Consider the following 27,130-nt stretch of genomic DNA (forward strand, 5'->3'; position numbering starts at 1 on the left):
CTTCTAAAGAAGCTTTATTACATCCTTGTGTTTCTTGCTTACATTGGAAAGAAACTGCCACCTTTAACCAGCTAAAGGGATTGGCAGCTGAAATCAGAACAAATTCTTGGTGATAAAACGACTCTAAATTTAGGCTGATGCCGCTGAAGATAAAGTAGGGAAATTCTTCCACTCACCTGTTTCTGAGAAAACTTGTTATTGAAAACCATTGTCCTAATGTTGCTTCATAGTCAGTGGTTACTGATATCTAGGCAGAGAGTGCAGTTTGGGATTTAGGTAAATGATTCTGAAATGAGTACAACCAAGTTCTACTGCTGTTTTCTGGGATTCCATTGCCACATGTGACCCAAATAGAGAAATGTGAATTGCATGTTTAGGGAATAATTTTAATTGTGATAAGGCATTTCTGCAGTGTTATGGAAGGGAAGTTGGAATCAGGAAACCTCGGTCCTGATTGAGCAATCAGCACAGTATGTAATTTTCCATGTAACACTTAAAATTCCCTAAGTTCTCGTTCATTTTCAAGTGAGACTACAGAAAAGCTGCTCAACTGTCCTCCAGAGTTGCTGTGAAGATGTCTAGTGACATCATGCACTTGCCTTGGAGTCAGAAACAGAGAAAGTTTTACACAGATGTATTAGCAATTTTAAAATCTGAGATGCAGGACATTTTAGGAAAATTCTAATTAAGAAATAGCATTTGGAAGAACTTTAAAAATACACATTGTCTTTTTTTTTTTTTTCATTATTTGTAACAGTGCCTGAGAAGCATGTACTGAACTGCACTAGAAAACAAGACAGCGTGGTTCTGCCAGGCTTTAACTTTGCTGCATTCGCTGCACCTGCCTTGTGCCCCCTACAGCCAGCCAGGTGGAAGCTCCCTTGGGCAGACTCCAGGGTGGGATGGGGGTGCTGCCAAAAGAAAGGGGAGGAGGCAGACTAGATAGTTCTTCCTCCCATTTCTCCTCTCCTCCAGACTTTGAGGTGCATCCCTCTCAGAATGGGAATGGGTTTCACACACTGACCACTTTGTTTTTGGAAAACAGAATTCATTTAACGCTCAGCCAGAAGACATTCTTCTACCCTAAAGACATACCCCCTCTTCTTATGTCTGAAGCTGTATTCCTAACCTGGATACATAACTATATTTAGAGGTAAAATAAACAGGCATTTGAGGAACCATCAGTTGGAGACTGATGGTAGAAGGTGGAGGACAGGGATTTTACACACACACACGTGAACGCACGCACACACGCACGCACGCACACACGCACGCACGCACACCTCTTGTCCTCTTATCAAGGAGCAGTAAGTATCCTGGTGTTCCCTGCCCTTGACCATAGATCAGCCCTGTAAAGCAGCGCCACCTTCAGTTAAAATTGTTAAGTGTGTCTCTGCACTTTACAGAAACTGCACTGAGTTTGCTCTCACCTTCCAGAAACCACACTGAGCAGGCACTCCCCTGTCTCCACACTTGTCTGCTTGATGAGTCTTTTTAAAATTTTTACTGTTATTGAAGTGTAGTCGATTTACCATGTTTCAGGTGTACAGCAAAGCGATTCAGTCATACATATACATACATGTATCTATATTTTTTCAGATTCGTTTTCATTACAGTTGATGAGCCTTTCTACCATCCCTTGATGTGTATCTCTCTCTGCGATTCAGCACTGAAAGGGAGAGAACGAAAGAAAGGAAAACTGATAAATGGGCCCCGAGTGGATACAAGGTATAATCCACTCAAGGTTTTGCTGATGTCCAAGTGAAGGTCAGCATGCTTCTCAGATGACACAGTAACTCTGGAACCATGTGCTTTCTTCAGAATCACCAATTGCTCTTCTCGGTGAACCATACTTCTGAGACTCAAAGGTTTAAAGTTGTCAAAATATTGAGTCTAATTTCATGATAGAACGTGCCTCTTTGGTGAAGAAGTATCTTTTCTGTCCAAGGTAGTAAGAGCTTGAGTACGTCTATGAGTTTTCCCAGAACTAAGAAGTGGGTGCAGATGGGGCGCAAAGCGTCGTGAGCAGGTCTGGGCGGCTCTGGGTGGGGCTGGCAGTAGTAATGAGACACGCAGCTCGCAGTCTCTGCAGCTGCTTGATATCGGGAACCGCTTAAAGTCGGGAAGTTTAGAACCAAATCAGTGAAACTTTTCCAACAATATTTTAACATCTCAGTGCAAATGCATCATTGGTTGATATTTTTATAAGAAAGTGCTCTGTACTTGCCCTTCAGCTTTGCAACACCCTCAATAAAGGGTCTGTGACAGCAGGGAGAGGGGTGAGCCAGCGACTCAATGGGAACGTTCCAGAAACATGTGTTCCTCACACCCACTGGCTCTTCCCAACACAGTTCTCCAAATCCAGAGTTAACCCTTTTTTGGATCAATCTAGGCTCCAAGGATGGTACAGGAGAGCAAATAGTCCTGTCAGACTCCGTACCGTACCCTCCTTCCTGCTGTCACGAGAGGGTGTGAGTCCCCCGGCCCCACTCCTTAGAGCTTGAGGTGTTTGCCACAAGTGGGCCCACCCCGGATTTCATTCATTTCCACTGGGTTAAGGAAACTCACAACTCTAGCAACGACTCTCCTAATCTTTCATAATGTCCCTCCCTTAGGTGTAAAACTGGAAGGAAATGGAATCTTGGAGAACTTAAAAGGCAAGGCCTTAAAGGCGCCTCAGGGGAGGGTATAGCTCCTGATGGAGCACTCGCTTAACATGCCTGAGGTCTTGGATTTGATTATTTAAAAAAAAAAAGTGCCTAGGTTTTTAGTAGCTATAGATGTGAAGTCTATTGTTATGTACATTTAAGGCGATTACAGCTAAAGCTGACCATTTTGTTCCTCGAGGAAAAATAGTATTCTTTTAACTTTTAACAATGAACAGTAGGAAAACACTATTTTATCCTGCAGACACATTCCTTTTCTTTCTCTTCTTGATGTCTAAAGCTAATTTTCTAATACGGACACATAACTCCATATTTAGAAGCAAAATAAATAGGCACTTTGGGAGCCAACACTGACGTTCAGTCTTGAAGACTGGATCCACCGTTGCAATACCAAACTGTACATTATCTTCCTAAGAAAACACTAATTTATCAGTCCCAGGAGCCAAAGAGTTGTTCTGTGTCAGCAATCAGCTTAGCCTCATAATTATAAATTTGTGAGGATCTGTTGAAAGACATGGATCCAGAAGAATTATAGTGTTTCATAGTGAGTCACTCAGAATAAAGAGCCCTGTTATTTGTAGACATTCCAAACAGTCAGAAATTTAGAGGTGGGTCAGGTCTTAGCAATCATGTTTCTAACCTCTTTATTTCACAGATGAAGAAGTTGAGGCTTAGAACTTAGGAGATATATGAAAATACTTTAATACGCAGCATGTCTTCAGTAACTTTACCAACACTGTCTTTGAAATATTCGACACAACGTGTCCAAAATGGGGCCAGAGTGACTCATTGTGACAGGATTCATACGTGTTTTGTATACTTTGCCTCTTTGGTTTAGCATAGTTCTTTGTTCCTTTTCCCCTCCCTCCTTCCTCCTTTCATTCATTGATTCATTAAAAGATTTAGCCCTTGAGCCCTAATATCTGTGAGAAGCTGTGCTAGACAGAGGTCTGCTTATAAACACAAGGAGGTTTCACAAGCAATCTTTGCCCTTGAGGGACTCTCAGGACAGAGGATGAGACAGATGCATGAGTGCATTGTTGAAACAGAGCTTTATAAGTGCCTGGCTCCAGGTACCGGCAGGTAGATCTCAGGACACTGACACTAAGAAATCAAGGGCAACAGTTCCTTGGAAGAGTCAGAGGAAATGCACCAGGGAGGTAGCACCTGAGGGGAATCTTGTCAGATGAGCCTACATGTCAGGCAGAGAAGGCAGCAAAGGTGAGAGCAATGAAGGAGGGACGTGGGGTATCCAGGAAGGGTGAGTTTAGTAATGGAGATGCAGGGGAAAATTAGTGACATGGGAATGATGAGTGCTGAGATGAGAAGATACATTAGAAAATAAATAAAAGAGCTATTAGGTACCCTGCTAAAGAATTTAGCTACTATCCTGAAAGCCAGGGTTTCCTAAACCTTAGTTTTTCAAGTATTTCCACAACATGGGATACATGCCAAGTCATTCTCTGTCTTTTTTTGTTTTACCTGTAAACCACTTTTACTATTAACATATTTTTCTAAAACCACTTACTTATTTTTCTTAATGGAGGTACTGGAGATTGAACCTAGGACCTTGTGCCTGCTAAGCATGTGCTCTACCATTGATTACCCTCCCCACAAAACCCACTTACTTTTGAGCATATTTGTTTTTAAAAGAAACTTTCAGGGTCAGTTGCAATAAATTCAGAGACATAATTAAAATGAATGTGATGAAAATGAAGCATTTCTCTTAACTCTGCTCATGAAAGTGAGCCAAAGGCCCACAGTCTCATTATTCTGAAGGGAGTTGGTAAGTTATGGAGAGGAGTTAAATTCATTGTAGCGCCAGGCTGAGAGTCCTTAAATTAATGAAGAGGGAGAAAGAGTTGAAAGGTGTATAGCTCGCTTCCTCTCCAGGTTAGGGCTATTTAGCATGGCTCCTGTGCACCATCTTAGGTCCTGCAGGGATGTGTATCCCACATCGGGGGAAATACTGCTTTAGGTGGTACAAGGCCACCTGAGGTTTTGAGCTAAGAAGTGACAAAATCTGAACAGGGGATTAGTCAGAACTGAAAAAGGAGACCAGAGAAGTGGATAGAACGTTGCAGAGACTGTGGGAGGATCCCACTGTGATCTAGTCAGTTTAATGAGATGAAAAGAGGGATCAAATTTGAGAGGGATTTAGGATCAGACCACAGTAGGATTTGGTGCCTAAAAGGTGAGAGGCAGGGGTCAAGAAAAGAGAAGGGTCAGTGATGCCTTGGAAATGGATTGCTTGGGAGCCTGCACATGTGGTCGTGTAATCCAGGCCAGGTTTATGAAGAATATGTTTACAGAAGACAGAGTAGTGTATGTGTGTGTGTGTGTTTGTGCGTTGGATGAGGAGGGGAAAGAGAGGAAGCAGGTGGGTGTGGTGAGGGATAAGACCCCTGGATCAGACAATGCTACCTGCTATACACACCTGCCCATCCTTGGCTCACATTCAATGCTTGTTGGATAAATGGTGACCTATAGATGGTAGCAGACAATTCGGACATACCCTGCTGGAGATCAGAGACATTCCAAATGCCATTTAGATTGGAAGAGGTAATTGTGGCCCATAAATCAGCCTCAAATACATTTCCCTTTACCTACTGACCATTTTAGAAAACTTGCGCCATAATCAGGAAGAGAGGTTTGAAGTAAATTGAACGTGTTTACTTTCATGAGATGTTCAAAATGAATCCACTCAACCAAAAAGCCATTGAGGAGCTACTTATGCAGAGCAGTTTGCGGGGTGCTTGGAGGGATGGAGGGGTAAATGGGACACAGACTCTGTTCTTAACAGAGCTTGTAAATAGCTTGTAAGATAATAGATAAAATTTCCCGGGGTTTACAGTTTAAAATGTGAAGTATTTATTCATGATTTCCAGGAAACACATTTCACCTCAAAAATCTTCCTAGTAACCATCATTACTCTGATCTTTGTTTCCATGCCTCAGAAGAAATGCATCATGGTGTTGAAGTAGAATAAAGTGTAAGTGGAATTTTTGGCGGACTTAAAGAATTGCAAGTGGAAATCTTGCCAGTCATTAAGAGCCTTTTTACTTGTGCTTAAAATACCGCTTTTCCAGCTTAGGAAAAATAAAATGAGTTTTTTCTTTCCTATATATATAAAAGTGTCCTCATACAAGTATATGATATAGTAATAAATTGAAGTATTCTCATGAAAAACTGTTATTGAACCCACTTTTCATAACTGGGATTTTTCTGGTAGCCAAGACAGACTAGAAAGCACAAATTTTACTCTCAGCCTAAAAGGCAGTCATAGGTTTGAATAAGGAGGACAAGAAGCCTAAATGTTGATGCCCTTTCTTCAGTTTCTAGACCCTTCTGTGGAAAGAAGTGTTTTCATAAGACTCAGACAGAATTCATTTCCATAGAGCATTCTAAATGGCTCCTGTCAGAACAAAACAGCTGGGAAACATATGGTATCCATTTCCCTGTATCACTTGGAAAAAATTTCACATGTAAATAAAGCCAACATAAAAGAGTAGCCCTTTGAACCCACGACCTTATACAATACATAAATATATTGGTACAATGCTTTCGTTGTATTGGCCCACTAAGTTATTACACTTTAAAACTTTTTTATTACATCCTGAGATGCACATTTTCAAGAAGTTGCAAAAACTGGAGGTAATTGGCACAATATTAACAAATACTGTGCCTAATAATAAGTATCTCAGAAATGTTAAGGAATATATATATTTTTTCCTACTATAAGCTTTTCGGAAAACTGATAGGCCTATTTACATGTTATAAACTCTGTGTCCACTATTTCTCTGCTATTTTAAATAAGTAACCAACCATATGTTCTTAAAAGGAAGACAGAGGCTTGGCAGAAATTTCTGGCAGGCATTAATTTTTTGTAGCTTTATATTTTGGGGAAGAAAAGGGCATAAAAAGGATAGAAAAATTTTAAATTTACAGTGGACCAACTGGAATTAGTATTTGCCTTTGCATATTTACATTTCATAAATAACTAGAAAATCCATCTCTCTCTAGTGATTATCACTCCTCTGAGTTTATTAACAGGACTTCTGTCCCCTGTGAAATTAAGCTGTAAATCCCTCAGAAGGATGCATTTTGTGCATTTAAAAAGAGATTTAATGCAATGGACAAAGTGAGATTCAAATTTAAATACTAGCATTTGTTAATTATCTGCTCTGTGCCAAGTACTGTAGACAACTAGGAACCAGAGCCAGCAAAAGGCAGAAGAAGCAGGAGCTTAAGAGCATCTAGATACCTCCATTCCCTTCTGGAACATTCTCTGTTAATACCTATTTCTTACTCGACAGAATCCAGGCCTCCCTCCTGGATTCACAGCTCACAGTATTCTCTTAGATTCCTGAAAGTCCTCAGAGAAGGACCACTTACTACAGACCCTCTAAACCGTAAGCAAAATTGTGGTCCATGTTGGGGAAAGAACTTATCTGGGGAATGTTATATGGCATTCAGGCTCAGAATACTCACTCATCACTTTATCTTGGTTCCAGAACTTATCTGAATCCTTTGAGAACACATCCCATTGGGAAGAAGAATGACCAAGTGTCTAAATTTGGGGAACTTTTAATAATTTGTATGCTACTTTCACCCCAAGGATCAGTGGTAGCCAGGGACTATTGCAGAAGGTACAGACCCGAGTCCACGCTTGTTTCAGGTTCTTTTATTTTTTGGTTATGCTCAACAGCAAAGAACAGTACAAATACATGCTTTGGGGTTAAATATTTCCTGCCTGCTGTCGTTCCAGAAGAGGAAGGATAGATGGGAGACCCCTAGTTGGAGGGCACATCCTGAAACCTCACCTCTTTGATGGGGGATGGTGTAAACTAAGCAGGAAAGGGGTAAGAACCCATAAATCAGTGTCCTGCAAATTACCAAGGGCGCTGGGTCATCTGTCTAGTCAGGGGAGTGTCCCACAGAGGAAGCCGTACCATCAAGGCTGAGGGAGGAGACTGCTGCTGTCAACCTGAGCCAAGAGGAGGCGTGGGCAGCCGTGGATATGAGGTTAACTGGGAGAGGTGGTGGTGCTTATCTTCACCTCCAGATGTGTTGCTGTTTCACTTCATACTCCATCTCAACCAGACACTGAGTCAAATGCAAACTATACAATCTTTATCTAAGCTTTGCACAGAAACAAGAAGAAAAAAAAAACTAGTCTGCCCATTTCACCCTCCTTTGCAACTTCCTTCCCCTCCGGTTCATTTCCAGCCTTCCAGACGATGGAGGGAGGAGTGAATCTTAAAGAGCATGTTCCGTTGTGAGGGGTTAGTGCATGACATTGCTGTGCCATATGCCAGAAAGCACCATGAAATGCCCACGAATGATGGTTCACTGGGATACTCAGTCTAGGGTGGGACGAACTCAGCCATGGCTTATCTCCCATGGTCCAGTCAATCCTGACCACTTCCTTCCTTCCTGTTCTTTCCCTAATCCACCTAACAAATCACCTGTGAATCAGCCAGTGGGTCTCAGTTTACATTTGTTCAGTATTAAGCAATTCCCCCCTTCTTTCTATGAGACTTCTTAAGCTTTATGGGTGTAAATATACATGTGTGCATGTCTGCTCATGTGTACATACATCCCTTCTCTCCCTCAATTCATTTGGAAGTTCATTTAACACAGAGGACCCTATCCTCCAATTCTGGTTTTCCGGGTGGTGACAAGCATCAAGATACTGTCAGGGAGGTGCAGCCATTCCAGGGAAGAAACCTGAATATCTGTCTGGATTTGTTTTCTTTAGCTGTCTGCTTTCACTGTGATTACTACTTGAATTAATTTTGAGCCAGCACGTCATAACTTTTATCATTCACTCTTTTTCAATGGTAAGCATGAACTGTTTGTTTTATGATACGTGTTCTCTCTTACCCCCAGACTACTTTGAGCATGACTTGAGTGGACCCTGCCTGCCTGCATAGCCAAGATATTTTCAGCGCTTCAATTTAATAGTCCCCTCTTTTAATTTATTTTAAAACAGTTTCTGGCTCAAGCTGGAATTGCGGTGTCTCAACTCTTATTACGAACACGCAAAAGCCCACAGGAATTGCTGATGTCTACAGTAAGTTCCGCCCCGTGAAGAGAGTCTCCCCACTCAAGCATCAGCCAGAGACTCTGGAGAACAATGAAAGTGATGACCAAAAGAACCAGAAGGCAGAGTACCAGAAAGGGGGGGATTCTGACCCAGACCCTCAACCTGAAGAACTCAGCCCTGGGCATGGAGAAGGCGGCCCCCAAAGCAAGAGCACGGAGCCCAGCGCCCTGCTGGGTGAACTGGAGCATTATGACCTCGACATGGATGAGATTCTGGATGTGCCTTACATTAAGTCCAGTCAACAGCTTGCCTCTTTTACCAAGGTGACTTCAGAAAAAAGAATTTTGGGTTTATGCACAACCATCAATGGCCTTTCTGGCAAAGCCTGCTCTCCAGGAAGTGCTGAGAACTCGCCATCCAACATGACACCGTTTTGTGTTCTTTCTCCTGTGAAAAGCCCTCACTTGAGAAAAGCGTCCTCTGTTGTCCGTGACCAGCAAAAGGTCCCCACTGAAGAATCCGAGAGTTCGCCATCTCTGGTTAAAAGTGGCTCTGCGTATGAGCCTGAAAACCAGAGTAAGGACTTCCTCAACAAGACCTTTAGTGACCCTCATAGTCGAAAAGTTGACAAGGCAATGCCAGACTGCCAGCTGAGGGCCTTCCATCTGCAGTCCTCAGCAGCCGAACCCAAACTCGATGAGCAGATCGGCGGCATGAACTGGACCAGCTCCCAAGGCCCAGAAGAAAGAAGTGAGTACCTGAAAAAAGTAAAAAGCATCTTGAACATCGTTAAAGAAGGGCAGATCTCCCTCCTGGTGAGTATGGTTTAACTCAGTATACATGTAAGCATCCACAGGCTCCAGTTTTATCAGCTCTATTCAGTAGTAACACAGTGATGATGCTTTTTTTCCCTTTCTTGTTTAATCTCTATTTGTGTCTTTAATTGGGCGATACGACTTTTGAGCTTTAAAATTAAAATTAAAAGTTAGTTGGTTAATACAGGGAAAAAACAAATGGCTATAGAGGGAATGTTATTTCACTTCAACTTTGCTTGACTTCAACCAGAATAAGGACACACGCTTAAAAGACAAAACCAAAAAAGCCCAGCGTTTTCTTTAATAAGAATCTTAATACCTTTCTTTTTGCTTCTCCAGTGGTTCCCAGTGCTCTTACTCAGTTATTTGTGGGGATGTCAGTTCCTTGCTGATGGGGGACCTGCCAGATACATGAACAGAGGGTCTTCTGTATTATCCTGATTATTATTCAGAAGGGTTGGACCGGGATGTTTGAAAGCATTTGCAGATAGAAACTTACACTAGAGCTTGATTGCCCTCTGACCTACATGGAGTTTTTATTTAGTTCCAGGTCTGCATATCTAGGGAGCATGAAGAAGCTTTTCCAAAGACTCTAGACACAGAGTAACATGATGTAAGAAAAGTCTGTTCTGCTTAGATTCAGAGAAAACTAAACTGAAATCACACTCCCATCTGCCTGCATTGTTCTTTTCTGGCTTCCAGACTTGGATCAAAGAGTAGTAAGCCTGTGCTGACACTGTGATGTTAATTAAAGTTTCATTCAAGAAAAGTGACACATCTTGGCAGTATAATTCTACTTAGTGTAAGGCTATGCATAGATAAGTACAGTGCACTTGGGCTCTTGTCACAAATCTTAGTGTTGCAATAGGATGATATGATTGAACAATTTTACTCCATCAAGTAATTTTTTTAACATTTTTTATTGATTTATAATCATTTTACAATGTGTCTTTTTTTTTTTTTGTCTCCTGAAAATGTCTTTTGCATTTCTCCTGGCTCTTCTTCTCTGTTTCTCTTCGGTTCATTCCTTTCTTTTGTCTTTCCCATGTTTTCATGTTTCCCAAATGACAATACCTCTCAATTTACCCAACAGTTTTTATCAACTGAATGTTGCTAGAGGGGAAAAACCAAAGTCCAGGTAGCCTTGAGATGCCCCCAGGAGTTTGACTGGGGGTGAGAAATGTCTAGCCTTACCCATGGGAGCATCAGCTGCAGTACTCACCATGTAGCTTCCTAGCAAAGCCAGCTCTCCGTAGTTCAAGGCAAAGCAGTTGGTTAAGACAAGTAGCTCATTCATTGAACAAACCTACAACAGGGAATAAAGCAGACCGAGCCTTCAGAACTTGGCAGGAGTGGAAGAGACATACAGGGAACCTGCCAGGTACCATAAGTATCATCACCATTATTAGAAAGCCAGCTTGGAGCCTCTACAAACTCACTGACTCATCTCTGTTGCATGTTTCATGGAGAGATAAGTCACTTGAACATTCATGTTCTAAAGCACAGTATAACAGAAAATGTCGTTGAAAATCGTTGGAATTAATGGCAAGGAATTCTGACTTACTAGATCCCCATGGCTGCCACCAGAGCTTCTAGAAGCTCATCTCTTCTTCCCAGTGCCCAGAGCGAACCCCCCCCAAGAGGGTCTCATTCTGATTTATTGACTTAAGTTTTTTACTCTTCCTTTGTGTACAGCCACACCTTGCTGCCGACAATCTAGACAAAATTCATGACGAAAGCGGAAACAATCTCTTACACATTGCCGCGTCACAGGGACATGCAGAGTGTCTGCAGCACCTCACTTCTCTGATGGGAGAGGATTGCCTCAGTGAGCGAAACGTCGAGAAGTTGACTCCAGCAGGCCTGGCCATCAAGGTGACTCACGGGCTGGGGACTGGGCCCTCCATGCCTCAAAGTTGGGTTTCTATTTTTTAAGATTCCTGGTGGGCAAAAGCGTTGAATGGAGAGAGAGAAGAGTGATTTACCAAGCAAACAGCAGATGAACCAGGTCCATTTAAAAGATGAATAATTTCAGTCACTAACTGCTTTGAGATTTTGAGACTATATTCTAATTTAGGGTAAGCTTCAAATCAGCTAATAAAGAGAAAGGAAAATGATCTGTTGCAATTCTAAGAACTTTTGTTATTCATGGTGACTGTAATTTAGATTCTTAACCACACCTGGATGGATCTGTGTGGGACTGTTTCATTTTTTCCTAATGTGAGTATAATGAGCAAGACAAATGAGGGGAAGGTGTGTTTTAAGGGATGATAGCTCTCAGGAGTATTTTGGATAATAAAGTGGGCCTCTAATGGATTGCGTCTGAAGTTTAAATGTCTGCAGTATCAGGAGTTGTTTAGAATATCAATGCCGAGTTTGAATTTAGCTCTTGCAGAACACAGTGTGTTATCTATCAAGAACTGTACAAAATAACTGGGACTGGGATAGATATTAAAACCTAAAAAACAGTGATACAGGAAGACATGGTTTTTTATAGCACTGCAGTGATTGCCTCTGTAACATATAACACATCACTAGAAGGTTAGCTATTAAACTAAAATTACTTTTAAGATCTTTGGCAAATAAATGTGGAATTCAGTCACATTTCTTAAGAGCCAGAAGTGAAGTTTAGGGAAATATAGTCCCTAGTGCTTCTGCATATGTACTTTGTTTTATATAATAGTTATGTCTTCTAAAAGCTGAATAATCATAATTTTTATAAATGGGATTATACTGAAATTTACTGGGGGAACTTGCTAGTTAAAGAAGTCTGCTTGTGAATTCTCTAAAGAACAAGTAAAGCAATTACTTTCTTTCACCAGTATACCTTTTGTACAAATCTGAATTTTTCTATCTTCAACTTATTTACCATTCAGTAAAGTTTTATATATTAAAAAGTTGTTTTCTGTTTTTTTTTAAATTTTACTCTGTGGTTAGGTACTATTTCTGATATGGCATAGAAAATAATATTTTTTGATCAAATAAGTGATTTGTGACTCCAGTAGGTATCATTTTCCTTTAGTTGTGAATGATGCTATATCAAATTAAGAGCGGAACTGCAGGCAGCCATCAAGAAGAAAGAGAAATCAAACGTAAAGTCAAAGCTCAGCATAGTGGAGTTCAACCATGTGTACGAGTCCACCAGGTACTTTAGATGGTGCTGGCAGTACAAATTTGAATGAGACGTAGTCCCTTTTCTTAAGGAACTGATAGTCTGGTGGATAAAGTATGTGAGTTATCAATAATGCAAGTACAGGATGGCAAATTCAGGATCTAGTTCCTATGTCAGAGTCCCGTGGGAGGGCAGGATTTGGATTTGGTCATCAGTGGGCATGATTCACTGATGGCTAAAATATTCTTTTTTTTTTTTTCCCCCTTGAAAGCAACTCTTTATTTTAAAAAATCTAAAAAAATTTTTTTTTTACTGAAGTATAATCAGTTTACAATGTTGTGTTAACTTCTGGTGTACAGCATAGTAATTTAGTTATACATATATATATTCTTTTTCATATTCTTTGTCATTATAGGTTGTTATAAGATATTGAATATACTTCCCTGTGCTTTATAATAGAACCTTGTTTACCTATATATAGTAGTTAGTGCCTACAAGTCTTGAACTCCCAGTTTATCCCTTCACTTCCTAAAATATTCTTACAGTGCCAGTGATTGTTGACAGTTGCCTTGCCATTTTAGTATTTATAATAGACAATTCTCATTAGTTTTCCTGACTAATGTTGGATTTTGAATATATCCTAAGTACATAATTGGATGAGAACATTTTTTTGTTAATTTATATGCCCTAGTGCGGGTTTTGATAGAGTAAAAATCTTTAGAGTAGGAAAGTACGTAAGAACTTTAGTGGTCATTAAGCCAACCTTGGGTAAACTCCTTCTATAGTATCCATATAAAGTGTTGATTCATTCTTAAACACCTCTAGTCAACATAGAATCACCATCATATAATCAGCATGCAACCTTAAGCAGCATTTTCTTTTGCTTTAATGAAGAACATGTATGAAACCCGTAGGACTCAAATGCTCTTACAGATTTGGAGTCTCAGGCTTTTCATACTTCTGACAATGATCTGGGAAATGGAAGTATTCCTTTATTCCTTCATTTAATCTAGAATGTACAAAAGCAGTAAATACAAATATTTTAGAACACATGCCACCCTCTTTAGAAATAAGTCCTGACATAGGTCCTGCCTCAGTCCATTCAGTGTGTTGTGGAGGACACTGATAAAGTTGAGGGAGTCCTAAGAAGTCATCATCATCTGTTTTAGGACCTTGTTTTGAACACCAGTAATTAACTGGTGGTGTTTCACCCCATTAAGCACCGTTCTGAGAGCCTTGCTGTCATTAAAGACAAACAAACTTGGTACAAATGGGCAGAAGTTGCTCAGATAATATGACTTGGCTGACAGGAAGCAGAGTCAGAGACAAGGTATCAAATAAAAAGATTACATGAGAAAAGGGGCTCTGAAGTCATACTGCGGCTTAAGAACATCTCTCCCCCACTGTTAAACTCCTTAAATGGAACATAATAAATTCTTGCCAGCTACATGCAGAATTTATTGAGTGCTTTCTAGGGGACTCAACACTAGATACTGTGGGAGTTCAAGGCATTATTAAGTTCCCTTTGGGAACAGTTAAGCAAAATAATTGTAAGGAAAGATTTCTAGAAGGTGAGAACAGTCTGTTTTCTAAAATGGAACCAGCACAAGAAATTATTTTAGAATCTAAACAGATTTTCAATAAAATAACTTTAATTCTCTTTTTATTTCTAATTAAGCCCAAAGACAAAATGCTGGTCTGGTGAGAAAATGACTTCAAACACATAGCCTACTGATACTCCTTTTTAACAATACACTAAGTGACCCAAAGCCCAGAGACTTCAGCAGGCAAAAATCTTCCACTAGAATTTAATAACATTTTTTATTTTCTTGGTATTTCTATTTATGGCACGTGATATTACTTTCAAACTCATAGTAGTGATACCTTTCCTTTTGCCTCTCTAGCAGCTTGTTATTTATTTAAATGTTGCTTCCTTGAATAACTAAACCTAACACATCTAACAGGGCATTCTACCCAACAATAGCAAAATACACATTTTTTTCAAGTGCACATGAAATATTCTCCATGATAGACCGTAAGTTAGGTCATAAAACAGATCTCAATAAATTGAAAAGGATTAAAATCATATAAAGTATGTCCTTGAACCATAATGAATTGCAACTAGGTATTAATAACAAAAGGGAATTTAAGATAATCACAAGTATACAAAATCAACACACTCCAAAATAATCATTGTATCAAAGGAGAAATTACAAAGGAAATTGGAAGCCACCTGAAGATGAATGAAAATGAAAATGCAATATATCAACATTTAAGTATGCAGCTAAAGAAGTGCTTACAGGGAAATTTATAGCTATAAATGCCTATGTTTAAAAAAGAGGAAGGAGGAGGAAGAGGAGGAAGATCACAAATTAATAGCCTACTCTACCTCAGGAAACTAGAAATAAAAAGCAAACTAAATTAAAACAAACAGAAGGGAGGAAATTAAAACATTTCAAGCAAAAGTAAATGAAATAGAAAATAGAAAAACAGAGAAAATCAACAAAACCAAATTTGGTCTCATAAAAGGATTTTTAAAAATTAGTAAACCTTTTAGTTAGACTGACCAAAAGAAAAAAAGACTCAAATTACTAAAATCAGAAATTATTCGTGTTTCTGTGTTCTGTGTAAGTAAAATGCCTATTTATGTAAATTGTCTTGCCTCATAGACGCTCAATATGGTTCCTGTTCCTTTCTTCATTCAGAGGGAATAAAACATTATATCAGTGGGTGTTTGTTAATCCTTATAGGAAACATTGCATGCTCAAATTGTGTAATTTAAGGAAAGTGTATAATGAAGGATTTATACGCCAAAGGAGGGGGAGTGGATGGGGTGTAGGGAGCCCACGAAGAAGAGTGCAGTATACTGGGGTCAGTAACAGCCAGAGCACAGTTACCACCCCAGAGCCTGACTGAGAGGGCTGAGTAAAACAGCTGGCTGACTTTTGACCATTGACTGGTGGCAGGACTCAGCAGACCAATGGCCATCCCATAATGTGGGAGCCAGGAGCAGAGGGGACCTCAAACTCTCTCTCTTTTCCTGGTCTCCTGCTACTGCTTTCCATCAGCCAAACCCAGCCAGAAGCCAGGGGCAAGGGAGCTAGCAGACCAGCCTCCCGGGCAGCAGGGAGGGCAGAGACAGGAGGAAACAGATCTGAATGGGGCACCTGGCTATTTAGCACACCTGATCATGCTAGATGCCCCAGTTAGAAGACTCTGCATTTGCATACTTGGAAGCTGGCTACTTAAAAGTCTATTATCCAAATAGGAGTAAATTAAGAATAAGCAGATTAGCTCCCCGTCCTGATTTTGGAATAGGCTTTCCTGACTCCATGTCCACCATAATTCTTTCCTATACTAAGGTCTCACATTGTGCAAAACCAGGATGCAGTTGAATGTCTCATTTGTCTTATAGAGTTATTGTGAGGATCCCAGAGAGCATTCTAATAGTATACGGTGACAAGTATTTTGTGCTTAGTGAGTTGACATGCTTTATCTCATTTGACCTTTGCAGTAACTCTGAGGTGGTTGCTACTAACCCCTGCTACTTAACAGATGAGAACATTGAGTACCAGAGAGATGAAGTAACTTGTTCATAGTCTTGTAACTCAGTGGTGGATTCAGGATTTAAATCCATTCCAAAGTCTGCGTCTTAATCACTAGGTTTATATGTCACAACTGCTTCCTGGTTTGCACAGTGTGGAAAAGAGCCACTGTGAACATGGAATCAGAGACGACCTCATGAAAGTAGCAGTGTATCCGGGTTATTTTCTCTTCCTTTATTTTGGACTTTTGACATTTTAACTTCTTGAGGGAAAAAACCTATTCTAAGAGTTAATGGATAAACAAATTGTGATATATTCATACAATGGAACACTTCTCAGCGCTAAAGAGGAATAAACTATTTCCAGGCAGTAGTTTGGGTATATCTCAGAGGCATTATGCTGGGTGCAAGAAACCAGATGCAGAAGAATGCATACTCTATTCTCTTGTGATAGAAATCATATTAGTGGTTGCCTGGGCGAAGGTGAGAGGGATGAGAGCAAAGGGACTAGACATATAAGGAGAAGGGAGGGGAGGGTGGAAATGTTCTATATCTTGACTGGAGTTGTAGTTACAAGAGAGTATCTATTTGTCAAAATTCATCAAATTATACTTTAAAAAGTATATTTTATAGTTCACAAATTATGCCTTAACAAATTGATTTTAAAATAACTGATAAAAGTATGAAACTGTAAGTAAGTAAAAATTCTGTAGTTGATTTAGAGTCAAAATTACTGATCAGAAATATAATAGGTGGTATACATATATTATAAATGAATTAATCCAGATATAAAAGCCAAAATTCATGTGATTTCTTCCCATGGTAAAATACCATCTGTGAGGTATTTTTCAAACCTGAATTACCTTAAATTTCTTCCTTTTTTTTTCTTTTTAATCCAGAATGGTCAGTTGGAGTGTGTACGCTGGATGGTGAGTGAAACAGAAGCAATTGCAGAACTGAGTTGTTCTAAGGACTTTCCAAGCCTTATTCATTATGCAGGTTGCTTTGGCCAGGTATGAAGAAATTTTTAATTAATTTCTCTTTGTATGCTGTGTAATCTACCTCTTTTTTGTTTGTTTGTTTTTAGTCCATCAGAATCCAACCTAAGAAATCATCAAGATGTATTCAAAGACTTATAAACAATCATAATCATTATAGCATTTTTATATGAAAAAATATTTCAAACAATATGAATATTCCCTGATGGGATACTGAATAAATAATGAAGCAATATCCATATGATGGAATTTTACCGAAAAAAATTATTATATAATATTGAATTAAAATGTGATATGTGAAGCTGTTTTGTAATTTGGTAATAACTTTGAATTTTGGAGAGAGAGAGAAAGAAATAGATAATAAGATAGAAAAAAACTGTGTCATAACATGTTTATAGTAGTTAATACTAAGGGTGGAATTACAAGTGGCTTTTCTTTTTTGTATTTTTCACTTTTTCCCCAAATTTTCTACAATAAACATATTTAACTTTGGTCAAAAGTAAAATGATAAATTTTGAACCCAAAATTAAGAAGAAAATCTTTAGTAAGACATTAATCGAGGAAGTCTCCTTCCATTAAAGATAAGCAAGCATACTAACTCAGTAAGTCTCAGTTACAGCCAATGTCCACATTAGGAAATCTCAGTGTGAGTAGTTTGGTGTACACAGATCACTATCTAGTGTATGGAGTTAAAAAATCATCACTAACTCCCTTTGAGAAGGATGAGTATAAATTATCTTAAAAAAAATTGGAACCACAGAATGCCAATCTCAGTCTTTAAAAAAGTAAATAATGTCAGCACTGTATTAAAATAGATTTAATCACATTTGTTTGTGGCAAAGAAAATTGCTTCTCAAGCATATAACCATATCCCCTCTGGCTTCATAAACTTTCCCAGTGGCAGTAAATTGTGGTACTGTCAACAGGAGATTATGATTTTTCAGACATGACAATCTCAAATTTTAAAAATAGACTTGTAAAATATTACCACAGCCCTTCTTTAGTGGGAGTCATGTTAGGTGATAGTTCATTTTGTGCCATGGTAACTTCAATTAATAGTTAATATATATTATCTATAGATAGATAGATAGATAGATAGATAGATAGATAGATAGATAGATAGATAGATAATGTAACGTTTCCTTTATGTACCAAGCGCCATGCCACTGGATTTTGTGTCCACTATCTGACTTACTCTAAAGCAATCCTGTTGGAGCCTGTTGTTTTTATCCCCATTCTACAGATAAGACTGAAGAAAGTAAGTTAAGTGGCTGCGTGTGGTCTAATGGCTAGTAAGAGCAAAGACTGGATCTCAACTCAGGTCCTCTGACTTTGGGGCCAGGTCCTATTTTGTCTCCATCTCTGTAGATAATTTGTATAGCTTGTTTCCAGGGGCACTGATACAGCTGCAGATGTCTTTTTTACAGCTTGACCTAACAATACATTGTGATATTTGGAGTACCTTACACAGCTCATTGTACTAAATGTATGGTCTTTGAAATAGTCCCTCCATTTTCCTTGTGTGTTGCACTTAGGATCCCCAGCCATGGTGTCCTACAAACAACCATAAGAGTTAATAAGCATTTGCAAAGAAGGAGCTTTTTTTTGCTTAGACTGGCAAAGGGGAGAATAGTATTTTCAAATGACCAAAAGAATCATGAAGACCAATAGTCTTCATAAATCATTCTCAGTGTAAAACAGAATTTTATTCATTCTCAGATTGTCTGAATAATTGTTTCAGATCCCTGATTTCATTTGCTTATGTAAAGACTAAAGAGGAATTTCAGATATCAGGGGAAAGGCTGCCTGCACTTTTGGAAGAGCTTGCCAAACAAAAGGAGGAAAGGATTGCATTGCTGTTCGGAGACTTGAAGTCAACAATTGGGCATCCGGCACTCTTTGTCTTGGGACATGTTTCTTTATACATGCCAGTTTCTCTCTTCAAGTCTCACAGCAGGCTTCTCATAATTTTAAAGCTATTTTGGGACAGAACAAAAGAAAATGCCCTTTCTGGGACGGGTTGGGTGATGGTGTGACTTACTTGGTTGGACGAGAAGAAAATAGGGAAATGAGTGACCTATGCGAAGAGCCATGGCAAACATGTGCTTCATGTTAGTATCAGTATTCAGATTGTTATTTCAAGCTGATAAGCATTTTTAATGACCTAAAGTACAGCTTTGAGCAGGGCACTCCAGGAGTGCCTTCAGGAGAGCGTCCCTACACAAGTGGAAAATGTAGAAGCCCATTAGGACTGCAAATTCAGCCCAGCCATCCTGCATCCGCCACAGCCACTTATGTAACAGATAACCTGCGGAGATGCTGAACTTGGAATCATTACAAGGCTAATATTTTCACAAGGAAGACTGTTATTGAACAGTGTTCTAATGGATTCAGCACATGCAAGTTTTTCTACATCAAGCAGGCACTTGAGTGTGTTCTGGTTTTGTTTCTTTGGTAAATACGTTTGGAAGGGATAGTACAGAGGAAAATTCCTCTCCTTATTCTCATTGTCCTCTGCCCCTCATATAGATTCTTAAAGAATGGGCTGCATTTGACTCCCCATTTGTGTCCTTTTTCTTGTAAAAATTACCTTTAAAGCCTCCAGAACCACAGGGTAGCCAGCAGTTTTTAGTGGTCTTCTGGAGTGACAGGTCTTCGGGTGATAGGAATTGACTTTCTGCCTCTTGACACATGAAGTGTCAGAGGGTGCGGTTATTTCACTGCCTGATTGTGCCTAGCAGAACTAGCCACAGGGAGCATGAAGGTGAAAGCCTTGGGGGTACGCAAGGACCAAGCAGGGGGCATCCTTGCGTAGGCCTGCTTTGCTGTCCCTTGATTGAGATATTGCTGGTGAAGCAGTTGACACAGAATTGGCTCAAGTCAAAGCTACTGCTTGTGTAACCTGGGCAGTTTTCTTCCAACATGAAGGTTCAGATGGTCTCGTCCAAGTTCTGAGCAAAGCTCTTGCCTTCAGGTGCTTGGGGGCTCCAGCCTGTTTTGCATTGATCACTGGTTCAGTGGGTTCTCTTTTACTTTCAGCATCAAACTTATGATCATTTTGTTTCTGAATCCTTCATGTGACTGTTGATCAAGAGATCCTGCTACAGAAACAACCTGTGTCATAGCATTGAACATTTACCAAGAAGGAGCATGTTTGCCTACACTATGTGCATTCTCCATTTTAAGGGTTTGCCTTAATACAGATTTAAAAAAAAAAAAAGACACTTTTGCAAAAAAAGGAAAGACTCAGCAGTTCCTGCGACTGGTCATGAACGGCGATAGGCATGCTGGTGAGGCTGTGTGTTATTGTTTTTCCACAATTTACTTTTAAAGGGGGAAATACTCTGTTAACTTAGTTTCGTTGTAGATGAATTCATGGGGTGGAAATAAGTAAACAACACTGAAAGTGCTACAACTGCAGATGGAAGCAAATAGAACAGTCTTTGACTGGCACAAGCATTCTTCTGCTCTCCAAGGACCTTTGAAACAGCATAACCTACGCAGAATGCCATGCCCCACAGACGGGACAGGCATTTAGTGTGATTTCTGTGACCCAAGGAGTACAAAGGGAGCATGTCCTTTATGGGGTCAGGGGTCATGGGCCAATGAGCAGTGATGGGTATTCATCCTCAAAAGACAGGAAACAGTGTCATGGAGATCATCAACTTCTGGGTCTGAGTTTAAATCCTAGCCCTACCCTTACTAGCTCAGCAGCCTTGGATAGGTTTATGTCAAAAAGAAAGAAAAAAGATTTCCATGGACCTCAGTTTCCTCATCTTTAAAATGGAGATAATAGAAACTTCTTCACATGGTTGCCCTGAGGTCTAAATGAGAAAAACCACATAGTAGACACTAGGTAAGTGTCGGCTGTGATGATTGTTGGGTACCTTCCAATTTACTATTTTCATTGCTATAAATATTATTTATTTCATTGTAAGCAAAGTAAGAGAAATTTGGCAAAGAATTATGTGGGCCTTAACTTATTTAATCAATTCTTAGGTGTACTTTTTTTTCACATTTTACTATCACTAGATTCTGCATTCATCTTACAGTAAATGACAATATGAAACTATTGCTGGCCGTTTATTTTTTGCATTTTAACATCTCAAAATCTGGACTGAATCTTATAATTGATGGCATGTTAGATGTGATGACCTATGATCACAGACAAAGCTGCCTCCTTTAGAACTCACGGTTGTAACAAAACTATAGAGATGGTATTGATTCTGGTAATAAGCCTGTGGCATACTTTTCAATTACATTTTTAGTTAGACTGTCCAGCAGATCTCATAAGTCACATGTATTCATTGCCTCTTTAAATAAATTGCGTTGACTTTAAGAACACACAAAAGACAACATTAAAATAGGTTACCGAAAAAGCAGAAAATCCCCAGAAGAGGAAACCTGTCCATGAAATAAGTTCTCAGTTAGTAGATGAAGGTTGAATGGGTAGATGCATGTGTGGATGGTTGGATGGGATGTAAGCTGGAGAGGCATTCTGTAAGACAGAAGTTTTAGAGACGAGCCACCCCATCCCTGTGGCTGCATTGGATGTTCTCTGTAAGCAATACCTATGAAGATCTGAAGTTACATTCTCCCTTTAATATCTTCTCCCAGTCTTCCCTCCCTCTCTCTCTCCATCTCTCTCTCTCTCTCTCTCACACACACACACACACACACACACACACACACACACACACACACACACACACGGGGACTGGGGAAGGAGAGAGAGAGAGAGAGAATGTGTTCAAGTTCTGAAAGGAGAGTTGGGCACCTGGCATGTATCTGTAACATGTATGCATTCACAAGGACCTTCTTAGTTGGCGAAATAGCTGTATTTGTTCTGTTCTCCTTACTAGATATTTGTCAAATAAGTCACTGTCTAAATTGTAGGACTGTGGATCCCTGCTGGCATGTTCTTCAGAATCAGAGCAGACAGCATTTCTTTGAGGGTGGATGCTAGACATGTTTTTACCACAGCCAAGAGATTTCTAGCCATTTCCATGTTCATCTCAGAAATCCTAATGTTGGTTGTTAGAAAGTGTGTAGTCAGCCCTTCTCTCTGAGCAGTGCTTCTCTGCACAATATCACAGGAAAGATTATTGTTTGCATATAATCTCTCAGTGAACAGGCCAATTGCATAGATTCTTATTAAAGTCAGTTGTCCCCTATAAAACACGAAACTGAATTTCAGGTGCTAAGCAAAGACCTGCATTGTTCTGAACAACAGGATAATGGTTCTTCCTTCATGTAAGTCTTACGCATTTGAATTGGGTAAGATCTTTACTTATAAAGAAGAATTATCCATGTCGTCATAGGAGAAGTGGGCAGGTTATGTAACAGTGTGGACTGCAGCTGACTTGGAGAGCCAGCAGGAGCCAGGGCAACTCTTGCCTCACTCAGACCTTGTCCTGTTCTCCCAGGTCGTCAAGCCCTGCAAAGTCCAGGTCTCTAGATTCTTCTCCAGATTTCTGCGAGAGGATAATTCGTAGTCTTATGAAATGTAGTGTTGTTTCCTATAAATCCATTACTGAAAGTCAAAACACTGAATTATAGTAAAGGGCATTTTCTTTATATGTGCAGCAGATATAACCACTATAATATTTAATTGAGTCTGAAAAATATGAAAGTATGTCTGACAAAAAGGTACATATGAAACTTTTCCAAATACCTTGAACTCCTGAATTTTACTCACTAAAGAAAGAAGCTGCTAGAATATCAGAGAAGATACAGTTGTCTTCTTCAGTTTTCTCATTTGTAAAATAAGGGGGTTTGAATTAGATGATTCCCTAAAATCTCTCCCACTCTACAGTTTTCACGGTTAATATCGTGGAGCAAGCCAAGTCACCACAAGGTTGACAGGGACCCACTGAAAAGGGCAAGGCTGTCTTTTTCACCAGTAGAGGCGCAGCAGTCTGCCCTCTGGATGTTTCCATGCCTGAGACATTGACTTCAAACCAGTTGGTTATGTCATTTATCTTGAGATACGTCCACTCATCCAGATCTATTCAGGAGTAAAGATCACATGGTTCGATCACCTGCCTCCAAATCAAAATAATTCAGTTGTTTTCCCTACCTAATTAGGAAAAATAAAGGAAATTGTTCTGCCTTATGCATTTGAAACCTCACCTCCTCTGGCCCAAATATCAGTCCCAACTTTCTCCAAGTTTGCCTCTGAAGAAGAAGATTCAGTCCATCAGCATATCCTTATCCAGATCCCGACTCCCAGCCCTGGCCTCCAGGCTCATTCTCTAGGGAAGTGGAGGGTTTCACTTCCTACAAGGTCTCTGTGCGTTTGGAGCTAATGCTCACCCTGCTTTCCCTGGGTGCGTTCTTAGTTGGTTGTAGGTACTAATTACATTTTCTCTTCTTGCTCCCCTTAAAGGGGCTTATTTCCTGCTTCCTTGTGTTAAAAAAAAAAAAAGTGTGGTGCAAATAGTCAGGCTGCCTCTGATGTCACAGATGCCTTTGTAAACAGTGCCCCATTCCCCTCATCAGAGGTGGAACATAAAAGGAGTTGGCTGTTTTTATCCAGCATTCCTTTAGCAGATTAGTTGGCATGTTCAGAAAATGAAGGCAAATTTAATCCAGAAAAGTATAAAAGTTCATGACCAGTCCAAGCAAATAACTGGAAAAAAAAAATCCTTTAAAAGGCTGAGGAGAGGTTCAAGGCTATTTCAAGCGCATGATCATCTTTTTAAATGTCAAATTCCACCCACTAAACTTCATGCTGTTGTTTTTACCACTCTTGTATTTTTTTAACATATTTAATTCTTCCATTTTAAAACAGTGAAATCCCATCCCCTTGCTTTCTCCTAAGGCCAAACGTAACATGAAGATACCACAAAGGACTCAGTGGGTAGAACGCAAACAGATTATGACAACACACGCTGGCCGTTCTGTCTTTGCTTTGGAAAGGTTGTGTTCAGAGCTTTGGGTGCCTTTCCTTTAACATGGAAGAAGAGAAAACTTTACCTTTAAAACACCACCAACATTGGGTCAGAAAAATCAAGAGGATCCTAGTTTTATTTCAGTGCAGTTTTTTTACACTTGGCAACTTAGGATGTAGCCTCTTTTTTTATAAGCCTGTTGACTGCAGGGTATAGGATTAGGAAGGCATGGTTGAGGTTATTATAAACTGAAAGTAGAAGCTGGTTATCTCGACAGTCGGGAGTTTTATAATAATATTCGAGAAGCCTCCAGATAATGTAATAAAGTAGCTAAAACATTGCCTTAGAATCAAAAACTTGGGTTCTGGTTCCAGTGTTGAATCTGTTACACACACTGTGTGTGTGACTTTGAGGAGGTGTTTAAACTTTCTGTGAGTCAGTTTTCCCACCTATAGAATAAGTAAGCAAAACAAGAGCATTGCTGGGATAACTCCCTGCTCTTCAAATTCTCAGAGCTTTCCTCTTTTATTAGCACTAGACAGAAACTCACGGATTTTTAGTTCATAACTGAATGGACATTTTCTCTTCGTATGGTAAGCTTGGTAATTAGAGCTAAGCTTCAGGTTAGAGTTTTAGGTTGGAGTTTTGTTTTCCTCTGCCTTTACCTTAGACTTCTCTACATGGCATTCCATTAATTCCAACTGTCTTTGTGTCCATAGGAAAAGATTCTTCTGTGGCTCCTTCAGTTTATGCAGGAGCAGGGCATCTCGCTGGATGAAGTGGACCAGGCCGGCAACAGCGCCGTTCACGTGGCCTCGCAGCACGGCTACCTCGGGTGCATTCAGGTACACAGGCCCTGCTGCTCTGACAAGAGAAGTGAGGGTATCGAGTAGCAGAGCAGAAAAATGGAAATAATGTTCACTGGGAGAACGTCTGGATTACGTCAGCTTTCTCTATGGCAGTGGATAATTGGGAATCAAATTGATGTATTTGTATTTCCAGAAATCCGCACAAACATGAGCATAAATAGCTATCTGAGTTTCTCCCTGGTGTCACAGGACATTGAAAGGGGCTCTTCCTGCCCTCTCAGCATTACCTTAAAGCCTCAGCACTGAGGACAACAGGCGTTAATTATCCCTGTGTTCTCGAGACAGCGGGAACCCACTACCAGACCTGCGACGCTCAGCCCCTCACATGGGGCATGGGCCGTTCCTGCTGTCATTAGCACACTTCGCCTTCCCAGGGGTCTGAAAAACAGGACTGATTTTTCACAAAAAGGATAAAAGAACTCTTCACAGGAGGGAGGAGTAGGCTAAGGAGCAAGTGCTGTGGTTTTCTCTCTTTCTTTGTAGCAGGACTGAGCTTCTCGAATGCATTCGAAAAGGCCCAGAATTGATTACAGGAGGCCTTGGATATCCATACCCTCAGCTCATGGGCAGGCTGGGCAGGGCCTTGGCTGGCCACCCAGTGAACTCAGGAGGCCTCATCCTTCTAGCCTGACACACCTTACAAGTATTATCAAGTTCAGTGACATAAAGAGGGTGGGGAGCAGGGCCATGAGAGGTGGGAGGCACTTCCCCTTCCCCAGGCCACCTGAGGGGCATCCAGGGGGCTGCTTGGAGAGCATGGGGCGCCTGCAAGAAGAGGAGTTGGGTCTCACCCCACAGCTGAAGGCAGAGCTGCAAAAAGTGGACCCTGACAGCACGTGGTGAGGGAGCCCAGCGAGGGTCCTGAAGCCTGAGGCACATGTGAATGTAAAACCTGGGGATGCCTTTTTACCCTGGATGAGAAAACAGAGAGGACAGCTGAAGGGAAGGAGAGAACGTGAGCATAAGGGGAGGGAAAGCTCTGAACTGGAGACAGATTAGAGCTGGCCTGGAATTAACTCACGAACAGAAACCCTAATGAGCAGGATCAGATCAGCCACACCATTCTTATCATTGAAAACGACCCAGCAGCTATGGATTTGTTTCCTAACCTGCCTGAGATATGGGAGAAAAGCAATGGACACATGTGGCTGAAGGCTGTGATAGCAGAAGACATTGACCTCACCAGGTTCACACAGTTCAAAGCAAGTCACGTGTCTCTTGCGACTCTAAAAAGCCGCGCTCTTTCCCCACCTTATTAGGTATTGTTTCTCCTTCCTCAATGTGCTTGTTTATTTAACAGGTACTTACTGAGGTCCTACTGTGTGCAGGGTAGACTGTACCGGAAAGAGAATACTGGGCAGTGAGATCCAGCTGCTCAGAAAGGTAGCAAGGACTCAGGAAATGACAGGAGAAGACCTGGGAAAGCTGTCGATGTGAAAGGCAAGAGATTTAGAAAACCAGAAAGCCGAAGGGACAGCAGAATACTCTCTGGACTGTCTCCTCACATGCAACTGCTCCGTGGAGAGCCACGTCGTTAGGAAATACTCCAAGTGTCTGGGAAGTTTCCCCATGGTCGTTGGCAAAGCGTCCATCTTCTAATTTAAGATACCATGTCGTCAAAAGAGTGATGAGAAATTGGAGAGAACAGAAAGGTGGGAAATGTAAATTATTATCAGAATCTGCAGAAAGATGAAAGGAGTAGCCTCACTTTTTGTGGAGGAAAAATAATTGAACAAAAACCAAAAACTGCATTTTTCCATTAATGAAACACTCATACTTAATAGACTTGAAGTAAACTTTTCTTATCGGCTAATAAATGACTGCAAGCCAAAGAAAACCAGCTGATGGCACTAGTTCTGTTTGAGATTTCAGCTATTTTTCTTTTTAATATATGCAGAGAGGCAGGCTGTCCTTTCAGAGTGTTCGTCCCTCCACTTAACACAGATGATGTTTTTGGCACTAGATACCATGGGTACGGAAACTCGAATAATCTTGGAAGCAGGTCTCTCCGCTCAGTGTGAGAAGTGAGAAAATAGGTACAAAGGGACTGAAAGTAGAAAAGGGGGTGAGCAAGGGCCTTTACGAGGTGAGGAGGGGACTGAGTATGGAAAACATGGGAAAGAAAACTGCAGAGGCCAGAGTCCAGGGGAGTGATAACAGTGTGTGTTTACTCTGAGTCTCTCT

The 27,130-nt window shown here is 40.4% G+C and overlaps 1 protein-coding gene across 2 annotated transcripts in view; it reads left to right on the top strand.

Annotated features, from left to right (window-relative positions):
- The window catches only part of SNCAIP (synuclein alpha interacting protein), a 141,033-nt gene that overhangs the window by 93,843 nt on the left and 20,060 nt on the right, over positions 1-27,130 (top strand). For both annotated transcript variants that reach the window (XM_064483446.1, XM_031448896.2), the window contains exons 4-7: positions 8,662-9,530; positions 11,226-11,405; positions 17,086-17,199; positions 24,797-24,922. In XM_064483446.1, the coding sequence (XP_064339516.1) occupies positions 8,662-9,530; positions 11,226-11,405; positions 17,086-17,199; positions 24,797-24,922 (1,289 nt within the window). The remainder of the gene's footprint in view (positions 1-8,661; positions 9,531-11,225; positions 11,406-17,085; positions 17,200-24,796; positions 24,923-27,130) is intronic.

This window comes from Camelus dromedarius, chromosome 3 (genome assembly GCF_036321535.1).
Source record: "Camelus dromedarius isolate mCamDro1 chromosome 3, mCamDro1.pat, whole genome shotgun sequence".
NCBI lineage: Eukaryota > Metazoa > Chordata > Mammalia > Artiodactyla > Camelidae > Camelus > Camelus dromedarius.